The following is a 17655-nucleotide window of genomic DNA, read 5'->3' as shown; positions in this document are numbered from 1 at the left end:
ACAGCCAATAGAAATTATGTATTAGGAGGGATATCCGGTGTTTTACTCCTTAACGTTTTATGCATTTTTGAACGTATAACGGTTTAATGCAAACCTGAAAGTAATTTGTATTACTAACTGTTAACAAGTAAGACCACAAAGAGGTTTTATACAATGGCGAATCGCATATAAATTAGTTACTGCAACACATGTTATATAATATCTCTGGACAGGTTAAGTCGGTGTACGATTATTTATTTTTTATTTAAAAAAATATTATAATGTTTCATATTGGAGTTCTTGTCGGACATTGTGTTCTCGCGAGCATCAGCAGCATCCTCTCGCTGCACTGCACAGCATCCCGGAAGTTGAGCATCATCTGTTCGTTCAGGAGGAGACGCATCATCGTCACAGCTTTGACAACAACACGGACAGTGCTTTAAACATTGGCCTTTCGGCGGAAATTCCAATTTTCACCAGTGGACTTAAAGTGAGAGTGGTATGGTTTGAATCTCGACCTTTAACAAAGGCTTTGATTATTGTCTTTTATGTCTCTGAGATAACGTTGAGCTAGCTGCTGACTTGACACGACATGGCCTGTTCGCAGGCTTAACTTAGCTGCCTAGCCTTATTTAAATTAATACGATTATACTCTGTTTAAAGCAAGGGTCAGTGACACGACAGGACTGTTCTGTAAAGCCTCTGTAATACGTTTATTACGTGGTAGTAGCTGTTTCCTCTGTATTAACAGCGTTAAGGTAGCTGCTTATGGATGGACCCAGCCCCTGCTTAGTCATAATCACTTCACTTCAAACATTGACATATTTTTTGTAAGGAGAACAGGGCCGGGTTAAAGGGAAAGGTGGAGCAACATATTGTGTTGCTTAAACCTGTAATCATTCACAAAGGACATTAATGCAAAGAAGCTGCATCGCACCGTGAGTCACGTGTTTGTTTTCTCACTGTCAAAGACAGATCATTAGCAGGACATGCATGATATTCTTGGTGTGATAAGACTTGGAGTTACTGTGGACTGGTGGTCCATCTGCCTATAAAAACAACAGAAGCCAGTCAGGTTCTGTAGGGCACTGTGAAGTGGGTTTATTTACACAAAGCCTGCTGCTATCACAAAGATACGTTTTGCAATTAACTATTGTACTGTAAGTCAAGGCATTCATTTAGTTTTTGTTTCTTATGTTTTTGTGGCTATTAATATGTATGTTATACAATCATACATTGTTATACATACTGCACTGTTCTGTTATAAAGCCCTTATAAAATACCACAATGCTATACTATAATGCTTATTAAATTATTAACTATTTTTTAGATGTTTTCTTCTGTATGGGATCATTGCATCAAATAATTAGCAAATAATTATTTTAATGACCTGCATGGTTGATATACCATTTATCTTTTCCAGGTTCTGTTACTAGGTAGCAAATGCAGCAATTTAATACAATAATTTTGTGTGTTAAAGCTTCATCCCACCGCTGTTTCATCGACTCATCATCACATCCACACCCATTCACCATCACTGAGGAAGTTCCCCGCAAAGTACAATTATACTTTCACACCATGATTAGTAAATTTAAGAAGTTAACAACATGGGTTTTACGCCCGGGGTAAAAATACAAATAACTCCATAAAAAACATCAACGTCATCTGAACCTAGCACTGAGATTTATCAAAAACCATAATGACCTGTCGTGCAATCATGTATGACTGATGTTTTTGACTCATTGTCCCTTATACACATTACTTTCTACAGAGACAAATGAAGTGACCAAGAGGAGACAATGTCATCCTTCCAGGTGGTGGACTGTTCGCCAGGCAGCAGCGTCAGCTTAATGGAAACATCCAATTTTGCCCACGTCATCTTCCAAAATGTGGGGAAAAGTTTCCTGCCCCAGGCGCCTCTGGAGTGTCGCTACACCCTGACCCCGTACATTGCACCCCACCCCAAAGACTGGGTGGGAATCTTCAAGGTACGTAACAAACACACACAGACACACATAAACACAAACACACACGTAGCTGCTATTAAGACCATTTTCAAGGACTGTTATTAACTGAAAATCACTCGTATTACTGAGAGGTTGTTAAAAGCGGCAGCAATTCCCAGGCTATTACTTTGTGTTTGTGTCATGGATTATGTGTAAAGTTTTAATTAATTGGCCATAGGTTTGAACTTGGCACGTTAACACATACATCCGCCTTGACACTAATGCCTCAACTCTTCACTACATGCTTAAAGCCTCACCACAAGCTTTGGTGTGGTTGCTTTGCACTGCACAAAGAGGAAGGGTAGAGGGGGCCACCAATCTGATTCCTATTAGGACCTGTTCAACCCACTTCACTTGTTCTTGTTGTCATCTTTCCACGTCTTTCCTGCTCCACTCTGCTCTTTCATGGAGGCCATCAAATCTCACACTTAATTAACAGGAAATGTGAACAAGAAAGCCTAATGTGTTGTAAAGTCAAAAGACAAACATTTTATCCTTGTACAAGAAGTGACTTCAAATCCACCAGCTCAATTAAATTGGAATAAGGATGCTGGGTTTATTTGGAAAATTCAATTGGAAAATTTAATAGTAACTTGTTTCATGGTTAGCGCTTGGTCTTTAGAAACAAGTAGTCGTTTGATCTTTTTGACGCACACGTTAGTCTTTTAGGACCTTGCATTTAACATTGTTAATATTGACAGTGTGCAAGTGTAAATTATGGACATATGGCCCATTAAATGAGGTCAATATTTACGTTTGATTTCACTGATGATATTAGATATCATTAGGAAACAGCAGATATCCACATATACATGCTGATCATTTTATGGTGTGCCCTTCAGGCTTGACAGGATAATAATAAAAAACTAATATCAACAGGTAGCTCCGGTATTATAAATGATTTATTTGATGACTTTCCCATTGAGCTCCACTGATCAGTGTAATCTGAGTTGCTGTTTAAAGATGAGTCAGCGAGATGGCATTGACTCCTGTGCTTTACATCTCTTCTAACCTGCTTCATTCAAATCTGCCTGCCTCGGGGGATGACTCAGACAGTGGAATACAGCCACTGTTTCTTTACGTTATACTCAGACACCACCTAGTGGCTGGAAACGTTCATATCACAGCAATTTAGAAATCGATTCCTGAGACAAACTTTCCCAGCTTCACAAATGCATCCTATACATACCACATACAAATGCTGTGTACAACAGTCCCGTCATGCTTGTCGATATTTTTGTTTGATTTTTTAAAATTGTTTTAAGTATTAAGTATTGTAATATTTATTGTGCACCACAGCAAAACATTCTTTTTATTTATTTTTTTCTTTAAGTTTATGTTTAAACACACACACACAACACAGAACTCCTGAAAACCCCCAGGAGGTTTTTTCGGTTGTGGCATGTTTGTTAGCTTGACAGGGAGAAACCCGTTGTGTGAGGGTATAATTAAAGTGTCACCCGGTTCTTTCCTTACACTTTGGCTGAATGATTGATAGCTGCTCTGCCTGTGATTATTTTATAAAGTCACTATGTGTTGGAATGCCACACCATACCAGGATGAACGTCAATCTGCTTCGCTCTGCAATTAGCAAAATTATTTATGTCTCTTTGCTTCAAAGCAAACACGCGTGAGCACACAAGGGAACTTGGCAGGAGTGGAGCTGCAGCCAAACCCCTTGCTGAGATGCTGGTGGAGGTGGAAGGAATGTTCTTGGCCTTGGTTGCCATGTTGGCTTTTACCATTTTTTTTTAAATACCTTTACGCTGAGTGTAAAGGGTTAATAAGGCAAACACTGTAATTATGAATCATGTGACTTAGATTTGAAGAGTCAATGGATTCACTGCTGCTGACAAGAGAATTTCTATGCATTTCTTTCAACTTATTACTTTTGTATTTTAAATAAATAATTTGAATAAAATCAATTTTTAATTAAATTTTACAATTATGTGAAGCAGTTAAAATACGTCAGCACTAATGACAAATTTTTATTGTTCGTTTTAAAGACTCTCCCAGTGTGTTGTGAATCCACATAATTATTAGTACCACTTACTGTAATTAGTCTACAGTTTGAACTGCTCGTTATATAACAATTATGTGGCAGCTGTTCAAACGTCAAGTGTCTCTTGAGCCGCTTTTGTGCCTCACAGGGCCACAGGTGTTTGACTCATGCACCGCCAAAGTACAGTCCTGTCATGTAGCAAACATGTATCACACATGTGAACTGAAGTGAGGTTTGTGTGTGTGTGAGCAGCCCAGGCAGGGAGAGTGTGTGTGACAGATTTATTGCACAAAGCATGAGTTATGATGTTCACTTTTCCCTGTCATCATCGGTGACCAACCACATGAACCTCATGGAATCACATCTCCCTTGACATGTAAGCCTCTTCTCTATCTAGTCCTACTCTCACTACCAACCCACATGGGACATTTGTGCACTTGCACACAAAGCTTTGTACATTTTATACACCCCTTGTTCACAACCCCCACCCCACCTCTTCCATTCTCACACCTTTGCTGCCGCCTCTTTTTTGTGAGTCCAGAAGTGCTAGGAAGTGAGGGGAGGAGAAGGAGGTGTGGGGAAGGATGCGGAGGCATGCTTTTGAATGTTTCTGCTCTGTTATCAACCATCAGTTTGTTATTTATACAGTTAGACCTGAATGATCACATTTTGAATCAGTCACTTCTTGTTTTCTGCTTTGCACTGCGCCCTCGTCTCCTTCATGTCTGCCTGTCCTTGCCTCCTCAGGTGGGTTGGAGCACTGCCAGAGATTACTACACCTTCCTCTGGTCTCCCATGCCTGAAAACTATGAACCCGGAAGTACTGTACACAGGACTGTGGTGTTTCAAGGTACACACACACAGCCACCACACGTACCAGGTGGACCACTTCACGTAGTGTTCTAGAATAACTCCTCCACTTTACAGCACATATAATATATGTACATATATATAAAACAAAAACAACAGTATTTTCATTTAATGTGGGATCACAGCAGCAAATGTTGGCCTAAGACCCAAGATCCTCTCAAACCACACACCAGAACCACAAACTAGTTTTACTGGAGCTGGAACAGTTGAATATTACAAAGTGAAAATATGAAATGATGCTGTGGTGTAGTCAGTAAAAGCTGTTGAGTTCCAGAGAGTTTATATCCACGTGTCTCAGCATCAGTAGTGACTGCAGTTTGTCCGATAAACAAAGTTTAAATCAGTGTAGTGACCTGTCGTTAGAGTTCTCCATTTCTGTGACTAGGCAACAATGTTTTCTATTCTCTGTGCGCTGTCTAATTTTCCTCACCAGAGGTTGTTTTCATTTGGCGAACTCCCATCACTGCCTGCAGCCAGCCAGTGTGACAGTTTAACAGCCGAATATGGATGTATTTGAACAGTAAAATGGTAATAAAAATGGAACCAGTGAGTTGCCTTCAGCACAACATTTCTGTGTTGGCGACTTCCTTACTTTTGCTGCAAAGTTTGTTTTGCCAAGAAAAAGTAGCACACTATTTCTGAGCAGCACTAAAGAGAAAATAGACTGAACACACCCCTGTGTGTGTGTGTGTGTGTGTGTGCAGCAGAAAGAAGCACTGATGACACCTACAGGGAATAAGGAAGAACAGCAGTGTCACTGCAGACAACAATACAAGACTTTACGTCTTTATTTAACCCTTAGACCCATAATCATTTATAAACTTATCAGAACTACTTTCCTCTTCCCTCTCTAATGTCTGGTTCACATCAAGTCATAAACATGTAATCAAATTAGTACAAGTACAAGCTTTTTATTTACGATGTCTGTCTCATCTCGTTGTTTACAGGTTATTACGTGCCCAAATCTGATGGAGAGTTTTACCAGTTCTGTTATGTCACACACACTGGGGACATCAGAGGAGCGAGCACACCGTTTCAGTTCAGGTCAGCCACGCCCACTGAAGATTTGTTGACTGTTACCGAGGACGACAGCAACTCTGACATTCTGGTTGTCACCACAAAAACCGGCCTGCTGGAGGTAGGCCACAAGATACACAAGAGAAACATGCAGTAGATGAAGCCAGAGATTCAAATGAATGTGAATGTGAATGAAGAGTATAATGAAAAAAGTTTGTAGTTTAAAACATACTAAAGAACCACTATATTAGAGGGCAACTATAGTTATAAAACCAAATCCAGAATATTTTGGGATTCTTGAATTGGGATAACCTTTATTCCCTCTTTTCCTTACAGCGAGTGGAGGAGGCTCAACAGGAGCGCCGGGAACTGCTGAAGGCCATGAGACTCCTGCAGGAGGAGAAACAACAGCTACAAGAGGAACAGAAACGACTAGCCAGGGAAAGGGAGCAGGAGAGGGAGACGTGCTGCCTGCTGAGGACGCACAACCAGGTTAGAAGGAAGCACCTGAGGTCACGTTTTTCTTTAGTCCTACTAAAGTCGTCCTAAGTCGTATATTGCCCAAATATTACAAAAAACTACAGCAAGTACGGCGGTTTGGGAGGGTGTGTTCGTACAGGTGTGTATTTGTGTACAGGGGAGTGTGTGCAGAGGTGGTCCACCTCTTGTTTGCCTGTGAGGAGACGGTTCCTCATCAGTGATCACAGGTCTGACACACTTCAAAAGCCTGACTCCATGGATAATCTGTGTCCTTGCTCCAGAGTCTAACGAAGTGAATGCCTGTATGTGTGCGGCTGCATTGTGTGTGTGTGTGTGTGTGTGGGCACATCTTTAACGACCCGACTCAGTGGGCCAGAACGGAATTGGGACACAGTTTCCTTGGGCATCTGGCGTCAAGGAAGGTGCCATCTCGACCACAGAGTGAACAAACATGACGTCAAACACACACACACACACACATACACTCACACAAACAGTCCCCCCCAGTCGCACTCACACTCATATTTGGGCTCCCCACCACAAGGCCTTTCTAATGTGCATTCACACACACATACACACAAACACACTCATTATGCCACCCGCTTGCAAACCCTTTTAGTCTGTGTGTGGAATGAGGAGGGTAGTCCGCAAAACCGCCTGCCTGAAAAAAGGGCCCTGCCCAACCTCAGGGACAAACACCACTCAGTCACGCGATTTCAGCGGCCACTACTTCCTAACTGTCTCCTTTTTCACCACCAGTCTCTTTGTTCCAGTCTGTCTGTAGGTTTACACCTCACTCTTATTCCATCCTGTGGAACAATAATCAAAATTTAATTATTTTTTGTGCTGTATTATTTTTTTTTACTCGGCTTTCTTCATTCACTCCCTCAGCAGGATGGGTGATTTGAGTATTTCATGAGTACCTTATTCGATTAGCAGTTGTTTGGCATGTACAACTCAGGAAACACAGCAGTGAAAGAGGGGGAGGGAAGGAGAGAGAATGTGAGACCCTGACACATGCTGAGGTTCATGTAGTCTTGTGTCGCCCCCTGCTGCAGTCTTTAGGTCAGGACAGAGTATACAGTTAGTCCACTCTGGTCTTTGACACATTAGAGAAACATGACTATAAATTACAGGCTAATGCTAATACACACACACACACACACACACCATTATTCCTTTAGCAGACTTGTCCATCTGTACACGTACCTGTGTGAGGAGGCACGTGGGTGAGTCTTTGAGTCTTTACAGTGGGGGTATGAGCTTGTGCTTCTCTAATAAAAATATACTTTAGGGTGTTTAAATGTAAAAACGCAAGTACATATTTTGTGGCTGCTAATTTTACAACTCTGCTCTTTATAGGGTCTTTACACACTGCTGAAGTGCTTCCCAACGCCAGCTGTAAAAATCATACAATAATGTGTACAGACCTCCAGCCCAGAGGGAGGGTGGGTGCAACGTGCACGTGCACCCACGCGCTACCTGTTTTGGACCGATCGCTGTGCTCTCTGCTGCGTTGTTGTGCATCCTGGAGTGTGTAGCTGTGTTTGTGTGTCAGTGCGTGTGTGTCAGTGATACCTGACGAGTGATTTAGTGTCCTTCACTCCACACCGATTATCGTCTGGCTCAAACAAGGCGTTTCCTCAGCAGAAACACAATGTGGATAAATCAGACCTGACATGTTCTGTAATGCAGCCACGCGGTAATGTACGTGTACTGTAGAGCTAATTTCTGGTTTCAGCTCCCGGAAAAAATTGAGCCCTTGTACATCATTTTTAAACATGCACCGACTTTTTCAGTCCCCGTACCGAAACCGATAGCAGGGCGCTGCGTATCGTCCAATATCCGATAACAATTCATTACAGCTGCTGAATTAATAGCATCAATACCTCACCATCTGTCAAAGAGTATCACGTATGACCTAAAATGTATTGATGATTTGAGTGTCCTGCCCACAAAGTATCTGTCCAGGCCCCTGCGACAAATATGTGATTCAGCAGCAGTAACTTGGAACATCATTTAAAAGAGAACAGGAAGCAAACAAACTCGATTGGCTGCAGCACCTGTCATGTACTGTAATGACACACATCTGCCTTTCTGCCCTCAGGATCTGCTGCGCTCCTCACAGGGGCTATCAGAGGAGAGGGAGGAGGTGAGGAAAAGGCTGACGGAGGCCACAGACCGCGTCCGTCAGCTGGAGGAGGACCTGCTGGGAGTCACTCAGAGAGGCCTGCAAAAGGAAACGGAGCTCGATTGGTGAGTGCTTGATGTTCGCAAGTGAGCGTCAATCATCCATTTCTGCGATGACATGACAGTGAAATGACTGTTTGTCTCCTGCTTCCGCAACATGTTTGTCATTCCACTCGTCGACATGCAAAATAGGCAGACGGAAACAAGTCAAATAACAACTTAGACGTAGTAAATGCTCAGCACAGCTCAACCGTTTCATTTCTTATGATGCAAATATATCACGCGATAAACAACTGCTGGGTTATTTCACACAAAATAAAACAAAAAGCTCTTCTGTTTATGTTCCATACATTTGAAAATGTGCTTGCAATTGGTACAAACACAATGTTTAGTCAAACGTAAGCACAGGCTTCAGCCGTCTGGGATATTAATGTCATCTGTGTGTGGTTAATCATTACTACGTCCTCCTGAATTCTCCTTTTTAGGCATTTCCTACCAATGACTTCATTTCCTATTCTGTCCTGTTGTAGTCTGCGTGACCGTCTGAAGAAGCTGACAGCAGAGAGAGACAGTCTGGAGAACCAGCTTAAGAATGAGAAGGATGAGAGGGATCTGTACAAGGTGATCATTCATTCAAAGCTAATATGAAGAAAAATATATTTCATAAACAAACAACCCTAATCTGTTTGTATTTTCGTTATTTCTTTTTTTCTCTGTCCTGCGTCACGGTCAGGCTCACCTGCGCAGCACAGAACTGGAGAACACTAAGCTAAGCGCAGAGCTCCAGATGTTGAAAGCGGTGGAGTTGAACCGGGAGGTGACCATCGCACAGTTCCAGGAGGAGCTGGACCGGCTCAGAGCCTGTGTGTCCCAGAGAGACAGCCTGGAGAAAGAGCTGCTGGCTCACAAGACTGACAAGGTGATGACTCTGGTTCATAATGATGCCCACAGTCCAAGGAAAGTCACATGTTCATTTGTCATTTATATGTTAATGTGTCTGTAGGCGGAGCTGGCCCGTGTACGTGAGCAGCTCCGTCAGGCTGAGGAACAGCTGCAGGCGTCCCGGCAGCAGGCCTCGCTGCTGGCCTCAGAACTCCGTGACTCCGCCAGCTCCCGCGACCACACCATGACTGAGCTGTACCGCGCACGGTTGGAGGCTGACAAGCTCCGTGCCAGCCTTGCCGATGCTCAGGCTGAGTGCCAACGAGTGGAGGACCAGTTAGACCGCATGAGGTCCATGGCACAGAAAGACGTGGTCAGTATTAGAGAAAAGTTTGATGTTTCAATTCATATTATTTTTGGACCATCGGTACAAAAAAAGCATTGTTCACTTTCATCTGAAAGTGTTTTTGGTTATTAAAAAATCATGTCATTATCCACGTTTAGTCAGGGGATGGATCTAGTGGGTTCGATGGCAGGAAGTGGGACCCAGTCCAGGCGTTTGAGTACCCTGGTCTAAATGTCAACTAAGAAAAAAAGGATGAATATATTCAATGGTAGACTAAAATATTTCTACATGTATACTTACCCAATATTATGTGTTCTAAAGGTGCAAATACACAGAGGAGAAATCTTTGGTGTTTGCTGTGTTTCTCGTCTCCAGGGTGTGGGGACCAGTGGCGAGGTGAACGCCAGTGTGATGGTGGTGTCAGAGACTGAAGCCGAGCTGCAGAGGGAGGTGGAGGAGCTTAAGCTGCGTCTCCACATGGCTGCTGAACACTACAAGGAGAAATACAGGGAGTGTCAGCGCCTCCGCAGGCAGGTGGCCAAACTGAACACAACTGAGTCACAGGGGGTGAGTAAAGGGAGGGTGACACAACAGGCCTGATGGGAAATAAACCGGGAATTATGTTTTTTTTACATCAGAATTTTTTTTTTTTTGCAGGAGCCAAAAAGAAATGTCTCCACGGAGACCACACAAGAACCACTGACCTCTAGTCCAGAATCCCCAACAGAGGGTATAAATATATTAAAAACAAACATGTGAATTTATTCTGTGATCAGGATTTTCACATGGTATTTGTGTTTTTTAGGGAACATCGCCTGTGCTATTCTACAAGAAGCCGTCGAAATGACTACCACAGCTGAGCTCCTGTACAGTGAACCTGTGAACACTGACCAACCTGGAACAGTGGAGAAACTGACGCAGAATGTAAGTGAGGCAGAGGCTGAGCCTGAGGTGGAGGACAACCAGAAGGAGGAGAATAATATGAAGGAGAAAGACGACGAGGAGAAGAAGGACGAGAGACCTCAAGAGGAGAGCCTGAAGTTGACAAGCTGGGTGGAGGTGGAGAACGACGGCGAGAGTCCTGAGGTGGAAATAGAACCACAGGTAACGGAGGTGAGCGAAGATGTGGAGGCACAGATGCTGCTGGAGATGGAGGGGAGGACCACAGTGGAGGCGGAGGAAGAAGAGCAAACGCGCTCCGTGGAGGAGGAGCTGGCAATGATGGAGGAGAAGTGGAAGGAGCAGTGCGCTATCAACGAGACGCTCAAGCAGCGGCTGGCCAATGAGGAGGAGCGATTCAGAGTAAGAGAATTGATTGACTGTTTAAAGGCAAAAGGTCGTCTGGGGTCTGCGTCTAACACTGAGCCCTGAGCGAGGTGAAGTGTTTGACAATATCTGGATATGTCATAATAATGGGGTTTGAGCAGCATCTATGCTACTCTAGGCCAGTGTGTGTGGTACATTTCCAGCCCAGTACCAGTCCCGAGGCTGCAGCCTGGATGAGAGCCTGCTGCTGTTGCGTGTGAATGTCTGCCAAAGTACCTACTGGCATTTAATCTCCATGAGTAAGTGTGTTTATTGGCGCCGTAAATAAGACCCTCCCCTGTCTTCGATAGAGTCTCTCGTCTGAGGCGAGTGCCGTGGGCCTTCAGCCGCTCTTAATGGCCCCCGGAGACTGACGATGGGCATTTGCAGAACGCCATGCTTTACAGCTGTTTACATCAGCCACCCAGAAAATAGAGCGAGGGAGAGAGGACAAGATGAGGGAGGGAGGGAGGGCAGGGGAGAGGAGTGAGGCTGAGAAATTCACTGTGGCTGACTCCTTTCACCTGAACTTAACCTGCTAATGCAGCGCAGTAAATTTACGACAGGCGGGGCGAGCGAGGGAGGACAAAAGGAGATGAAAGGGAACGAGGCGGCGGGGGGAGCGAAGGAAGCTCGCAGAATTTAAGAGTGAAGAAAGCAGCTTAGACAGACAGACATGAAGCAGAGAGAGAAACGGCAGGAGGAGAGGGAGCTGCTCCTTTGTAATGGGATGAAATAGGGGAAGAGCAGGCAACCAGTCATATAAACTATCCCACAGGGTCGGAGCAGTGGGAAAGGAAGATATTTACTACAAGCTCCAATGTGGCCCAGACACACTGTCGTCCTCTGGCCTGGGCTCTCTCACACTCATCCTCACACTCCTGACTGAACTCTGATAAACTCACATCATCGATGTTGTTTACTGGCATCAGAAAGGAAGTGGCAGAGTAACGCATAATTCCCTTTAACTATATATATATATATATATATATATATATTGTTGGTTTGAATGAGACATGAAATTAATACTTGGTTACTCTAATGTCTTCATGAAGTAATTTTGATTCTTGGCATTGATGTGATGTTCGCTTTGATGTGAATCATATTTTATCTATTGGAATGTAATTACAGTCATAAATAGTGTCTTTAAATCTCTTTAGTTTTTTTTTGTTGCTTCGTGGCGAACACGTGAAAATTTTTTCTTTGATCCTCATAATTTTGAAATCCAGACGCAGGCCGGGTTGGACGGTTCGGCGGGCCGAATGATGAACGATGATCACTGATTTATTGTTTTCCTGTTCAGGTGCAGATGGCGGAGAGAGCCAACGAGGTGACGGAGCTGAAACGTGACCTTGCTCAGGCTCTAAGAGACAAAGAGCAGCTGCAGGAGGTAAGGATTGGCACTTGAGTATACAGTATACATTCATTCATATTTAATGAGTCAGCATGTTTAACAATTAGAGTTAACCATGCAGCCAATAATAAATTAAAGTAAACCCCTCAGAAACAGGACAAAAATGAAATTGAAAAAACAGTCGATTTTGGTTCTTTTCAATTATCAGTAAATTATTTGTGGTGAATTTTTAATACTATTATAATTATTGTAATTCCATGTTTAATGGCAAATAGTCACATCTAGTTTATAACAATTGTATTTTGCAAACTGGTTTGCAGTATGTAAACTTTATAATTGGGGTTTGCCAACAGTTCTATAGAAGTCGCAGACTTCCTGTAGAAAAATGCCAACTTTCTCTTCGTCTCCACCACATCTGAGGGGCAGTGTGTGAGCTCCCCTCTCTCTCACCGCCCTCTAATTAAAACATCTATTCTTGCCTTTTTTCAGCCACTGATACAGTGCCATTAGACAGTGCAAATGCCACGCGGCGTGTCTGTTTCACCTCTCTAACCCTGGTTTAAATGTTAAACCCGATAGCAGCGCGCTAATGAAGTCATCAAGGAAGGAGGCGGGATGAAATAGTGGAGGGAAAGGAGCGAGGGAAGGGGTGGAGAGGAGAGGTTGAGGGCGAACCTCCATCAGCGGAGTAGAAGCAGAGGAAGCCAGAGTCTGACACCCATTACAGTAATGAGTAGGGTACTAATGCTGCTGCTTCAGATATAATCACAAAGGGCAGGAACGGTGTCGAGGGAAATTTAACTCCTGAGCCGAGACACTTTGTCTCCGTGCGGTCCTGACAATGAAAGTGTGCACTTACTAAAACTGCAGAAAAGACAGAATATATAATTGAAAGGTATAGATAATACATCATGATAATACTTCATGGTGATACGTCAGGACTAAATGCATCAGTCTTTCATCTATCGCAGGAGCTGCGGCGTTACGTCTGCAGACAGAGGGAGCAGGAGGCCGCCGAAGTCAAACAGCCAATGGTGATGCGTTACCCGCTACCCTATCCCCAGGACCCCTCCCCTCCACCACTGGTGCCACAGCAGCCTGCTGAGCTGCAGTTTGGGAATCCCTACTCCACTGACACAACAAGAGGTGGGGCTGTCACAGTGTTTCATTTTTGCTTTTCGTTGTTCTGCACAGGGCCTAGGTCGGTGGGGCTCAAACTATGGTACACTGGCCACTGGTGGTACTTGTGCTCCCTTTAGTGATACAAGGATGGTCTGATTAATCTGATAAATATTAATTTTGCTCAGATACCAGTGGTAGAGTCTTGGAAAAGCACGATTATTATGTTCTGTGTGGCTGTTACTTTTCTGTCTTTAGACCACTTGGATTTTGCTCAGTCTCCTGAGGACACGTCCCTTTCTCCGGCAGAGACTGCACCCAGCGCTCCCCCCTGCGCGCCCCCCATCACACCACGGAGCCCTGAACCCGCTTCACCTGGCTGGGACCAGGAGGTGGTCTGTATCCAGCCGGCTCGCAGCTCCACTCCCCCCGAGAACCTGGAGCATTCAGCAGAGGATCCCAGAACTGTAATTACCTTTAAATACACAGCAGAGTAAAACACAGGCTGGTGCTGAAGGCAGACGGTTGTAGCTGGAAATGCATTAGGATTACCTGAAGCAAGAAAAAAGGGCCGGGTCTCAAACTCCAAAGTACAGTTCTCTCCTGTTCACATATCGTTACATAAATCTCAAAATGTAAGGACAAACGCAGGACTGGAAACTTTCTTCTGTTCTGTCTCCTCTATGTATCATTGCCTGGCAACATTGACATCTCTCTCTCTCTCTCTCTCTCCCCCTCTCTCCCCGCCTTTAAAAGATCACATTTACATAAAGCTCTAATTAATGTCACTCCTTCAGATTTGAACAAAGACTTAGATAACAAGATCCAGTGGCGAGTAATCAGTTTGGGAACGGTCTGAAAATTATACAAAATAATGGTCTAGGGGGAGATCATCAGTGTCGACACATTTACCTTATCAGGCTGAATGTCTGTGTTATGTGTACACTAGGTGGCAGATGGAGCTCGGTCAGCGTGCGATCATCAGTCCAGTCGTACTGACGCCAGAAGCAGCTTCTGCTTTGACTCCAGGTAAAACAGTGTTTGTCAACCTTTTTTTGAGCCACATATTTTGTATGAGAAACATCCCACGACTCACCACCAAACCAAAAGACACAAAAAATATATGTTATGAAGTATCATGATCTTCCAGAGAGTTTACCCACTCAGTATTAAACCTCAGCGGTTTAGTTGAACATTTCTGTGATTTTCTCGCAGGAATTGAAGAAACTCACATTTAAAAAACATTTAAATCGTAATGTAATTTTACATTTTGTAACTTTCATCACTTCCTCGATTAGTGCACTCCATCATGGTCCGCTTTGTAGACGGTTTACTAAAGTTGTCCTCTGGTCTTTCAGTACTAGGTGCACTGTTCAATGTTGCAGCAATCTGCTGAGAGTTCCTGGAACTGATCAGTATTTTTACTCCAGCTAAAAGTTTAGATTTTTTTCATTGAACCAACTACTCCTGACTTTTCCTCCTCAGTAACGACATCCACAAGCGCTGCCCTCTGTGCGAAGTTATATTTCCTCCGCACTTCGAGCAGCGCAGCTTCGAGCAGCACGTGGAGAGTCACTGGAAGATCTGCCCCGTCTGCTCCGAGCAGTTCCCCCTCAACTGTCAGCAGCAGCTCTTCGAGAGGCACGTCCTCACGCACTTTGACGGCCACGTGCTCAACTTCGATCAGATCGAGTGAAGGCCCAGCGGGCGTCGGATTATTGACATGAATTGTGGGTAAATATATGACATTAACGAAGAGTTAAGTTCCAATTCAGTTGTCTTGTTGATATACAATCATTTTAGCACTTTATGGTTTTCAAATCGAAAAGAATGTCAAGTCGGTAAGTCGTTCACGTGACGCTTTTTCACCGCCGAGTTTATGTATTGTGTTTCTCTTGGTCACAAAACAGTGGGGAGAAACAGAAGGACAATAATATAAAAAAAAATGTGATGTGATTGTTTCTCCTTTTTAAAAAATGATTTTTATTTGCATTTTTACTTTACGCTTTAACTGTGTCTTTGCAGACGTTCAGAGAGTAGGAGTATCTGGAGTAAAGCTGAGAAAGTACTTCATTCTTTTATATTTTGGAAAAGATAAGAAAATGAATTGTTGTGTAAATTCAGACGGAGGTATGAAAATGATTTATGTTTTAAAGAATCACTAAAGTCAGTATATACAGTGTGAGCTTGAAGCAGAGGGTAGAAGAGTTTTTATTATTATTATTATTAATATTATTATTGTTATAATTATTTTATGAGGACCTGAGAGTATGATGGTGTCAGACACAGCACTATGTTTCCATGTATCTGCACTAAATAAGGCTTTATTATGAATGTAATGAACATGTCCATGTGGGCCACGTGTGTGCTGTCCATGTGTACTAACAGAAGTGTACAACAGCAATATTAACAGCCTGACGCTGCCAAGATGCCAAGATGTTCTTTTAGGGGACGTGTAACCATGTGTTTTTCCAAATGTAAATGTAAAGTTAAGCTGGGTTTAAAATTGAACGTTAAAATTAGAATTAGCTTCTGTATTGCACCATTAGCCTCTAATCCCAAAATATAAAGAATGTGAAGACGATCTGTAACCTGTTCCAGGTCTGTCTGTACTCCCTAAGTGAACTTAAAGTGATATTTCCCACCCTTCAGTGATGCTCTGGTCGGTCAGGGCCCATTTTTGCTGCTGATTATGTTGCACATGCTGTTCTGTGTCATAGGACAGGAACCTAACACAGCTGGGGCTAATATGTTGTTAGCTTGGAGCCCAGAAAGCTCAGAGTTTCCCAATTGTATTAGAGGGTAACAGTTTCATTTTTTCGTGAAAATCTAAAGATTGTTCGAGTTGGCAAAGGTGTAAAACATAAAGATCGGAGTGTAAATGGACTACATATTGACGCTGTGGCCCACATGGACATGTTGAAAGGGGTTTTCTGCACTTTTAGGTTCCAGTAAAGCTGGGTTGAGAAAAAAAATGCAACTGTCGGAATGCTGAGCGACACTTTTGCTGTACTTCCACATGTCAGAGCTACAACTGTGAAAAGTCATTTGTGCGCTGCTCCATGACTGAATGTGTGTCGCGTGTGTGTGTCTCCATCAGGGTGTCATCCCTCACCGCTCGCTCTGTGCTATTCTTCTGTCATTACAGAGTAAAACCCTCAGTGTTTGAGTCAGGCTTTAAAAATTGCACATGCCCCCAGTAATGACAAGACAAAAGTGTGTGTCTGTGTGTGTGTGTGTTTTCTCATGTGAGAATGTCTGGAAGGTATGAATTGCAGAAATGAATAAAAGAAGCTTGTCTCAAAACATTTGACTGACTTAAATATTGACTTGTCTTATGCCACTGTCGACACTGAAATGTTCAATATGTTTACATCAGTATTTTTAAACTGTTAATTAAATAAATTAACCTAAATTTACAGTCTTAAAATGTTTCCTACTTCATAATAAGTTTTCTTTCCATATTTGATTTAGAAAAAATAACAAACATCAGTCACACCTGAGTTTAAGTAGCAAATCAGTAAAAAGTTGAAAAAACAAACAAACTGCGACTTACAGTTAAAAAAGACATGAAATTTAAAGACTTTATTGAAAAATAACAAGTTATTTTTCAATAAATTTACCAAAATTCACCTTAAGTTGGCCAATGTTAAAATAATTGTAATATCTCACTAAGAAAAGGTTGAAATTTTACGGTAATATAACAAAAAGGTGCAACTTCCTTCAACTACACTCAATACAGTACGAAGTGAGATAAAAATAAAAGGACTAGCTATTTATTTTTTTATTTTGCAGTTTTTTCCTGTTTACAAATAAGCAGCTTCTCTTTTATATATAAAGACAGTTTGACAGTTTTTTTTTTACACTCTGTTCACAACCTGCTGTCTTCAGGATACAAAAAGGAACCCTTGGTCTCCACGTTACATAAGAAAATATAATTTAAAAGCACTTGACAACAGACTAACGGTACGATACATTCACTGTACACAGTTTAGTGAAGCCCCTCCTCCAGCACACAGCCCCCCCCCCCTTTATACGGGCCTTCTGCTGAGGTGAAGCTATTGCCATGACGACCAAGAAGCCGAGGCGCTTTTACGAGTGTAGC

The 17655-nt window shown here is 42.9% G+C and overlaps 1 protein-coding gene across 5 annotated transcripts; it reads left to right on the top strand.

Moving 5' to 3' along the window:
* Positions 1–264: 264 nt before the first annotated feature.
* Positions 265–16860, top strand: tax1bp1a (Tax1 (human T-cell leukemia virus type I) binding protein 1a). 5 transcript variants are annotated; one of them, XM_008331445.3, is made up of 17 exons: positions 265–469; positions 1751–1967; positions 4735–4837; positions 5805–5995; positions 6211–6366; positions 8462–8610; positions 9075–9165; positions 9278–9463; positions 9548–9799; positions 10148–10339; positions 10430–10502; positions 10578–11074; positions 12381–12467; positions 13403–13577; positions 13809–14017; positions 14500–14579; positions 15036–15246. In XM_008331445.3, the coding sequence occupies exons 2-17, from the start codon at positions 1779–1781 to the stop codon at positions 15244–15246; spliced, it is 2841 nt and encodes a 946-aa protein (XP_008329667.1). In that variant the 5' UTR covers positions 265–469; positions 1751–1778. The 5 variants fall into 5 exon arrangements, with proteins under 5 accessions (XP_008329667.1, XP_008329664.1, XP_016896781.1 ...); XM_008331442.3 differs by having other exon boundaries at positions 265–478; XM_017041292.2 differs by lacking the exon at positions 265–469 and adding an exon at positions 506–917.
* The last annotated feature ends 795 nt before the right edge of the window (positions 16861–17655 follow it).

This window comes from Cynoglossus semilaevis, chromosome 18, assembly GCF_000523025.1.
Source record: "Cynoglossus semilaevis isolate Cse_v1.0 chromosome 18, Cse_v1.0, whole genome shotgun sequence".
Taxonomy (NCBI): Eukaryota; Metazoa; Chordata; class Actinopteri; order Pleuronectiformes; family Cynoglossidae; genus Cynoglossus; species Cynoglossus semilaevis.
Note: the sequence above shows the minus strand (reverse complement) of the source record. Positions and strands in the feature narration are given on the sequence as shown.

Bases quoted from the DNA above. Each gene is read 5' to 3' on its own strand.
- tax1bp1a (XM_025065077.1), top strand. From the start codon at position 1,779: ATGTCATCCTTCCAGGTGGTGGACTGTTCGCCAGGCAGCAGCGTCAGC. The intron at 1,968-4,734 runs GTACGTAACAAA...TTGCCTCCTCAG, and splicing joins ACTGGGTGGGAATCTTCAAG to GTGGGTTGGAGCACTGCCAG. The intron at 4,838-5,804 runs GTACACACACAC...CGTTGTTTACAG, and splicing joins CAGGACTGTGGTGTTTCAAG to GTTATTACGTGCCCAAATCT.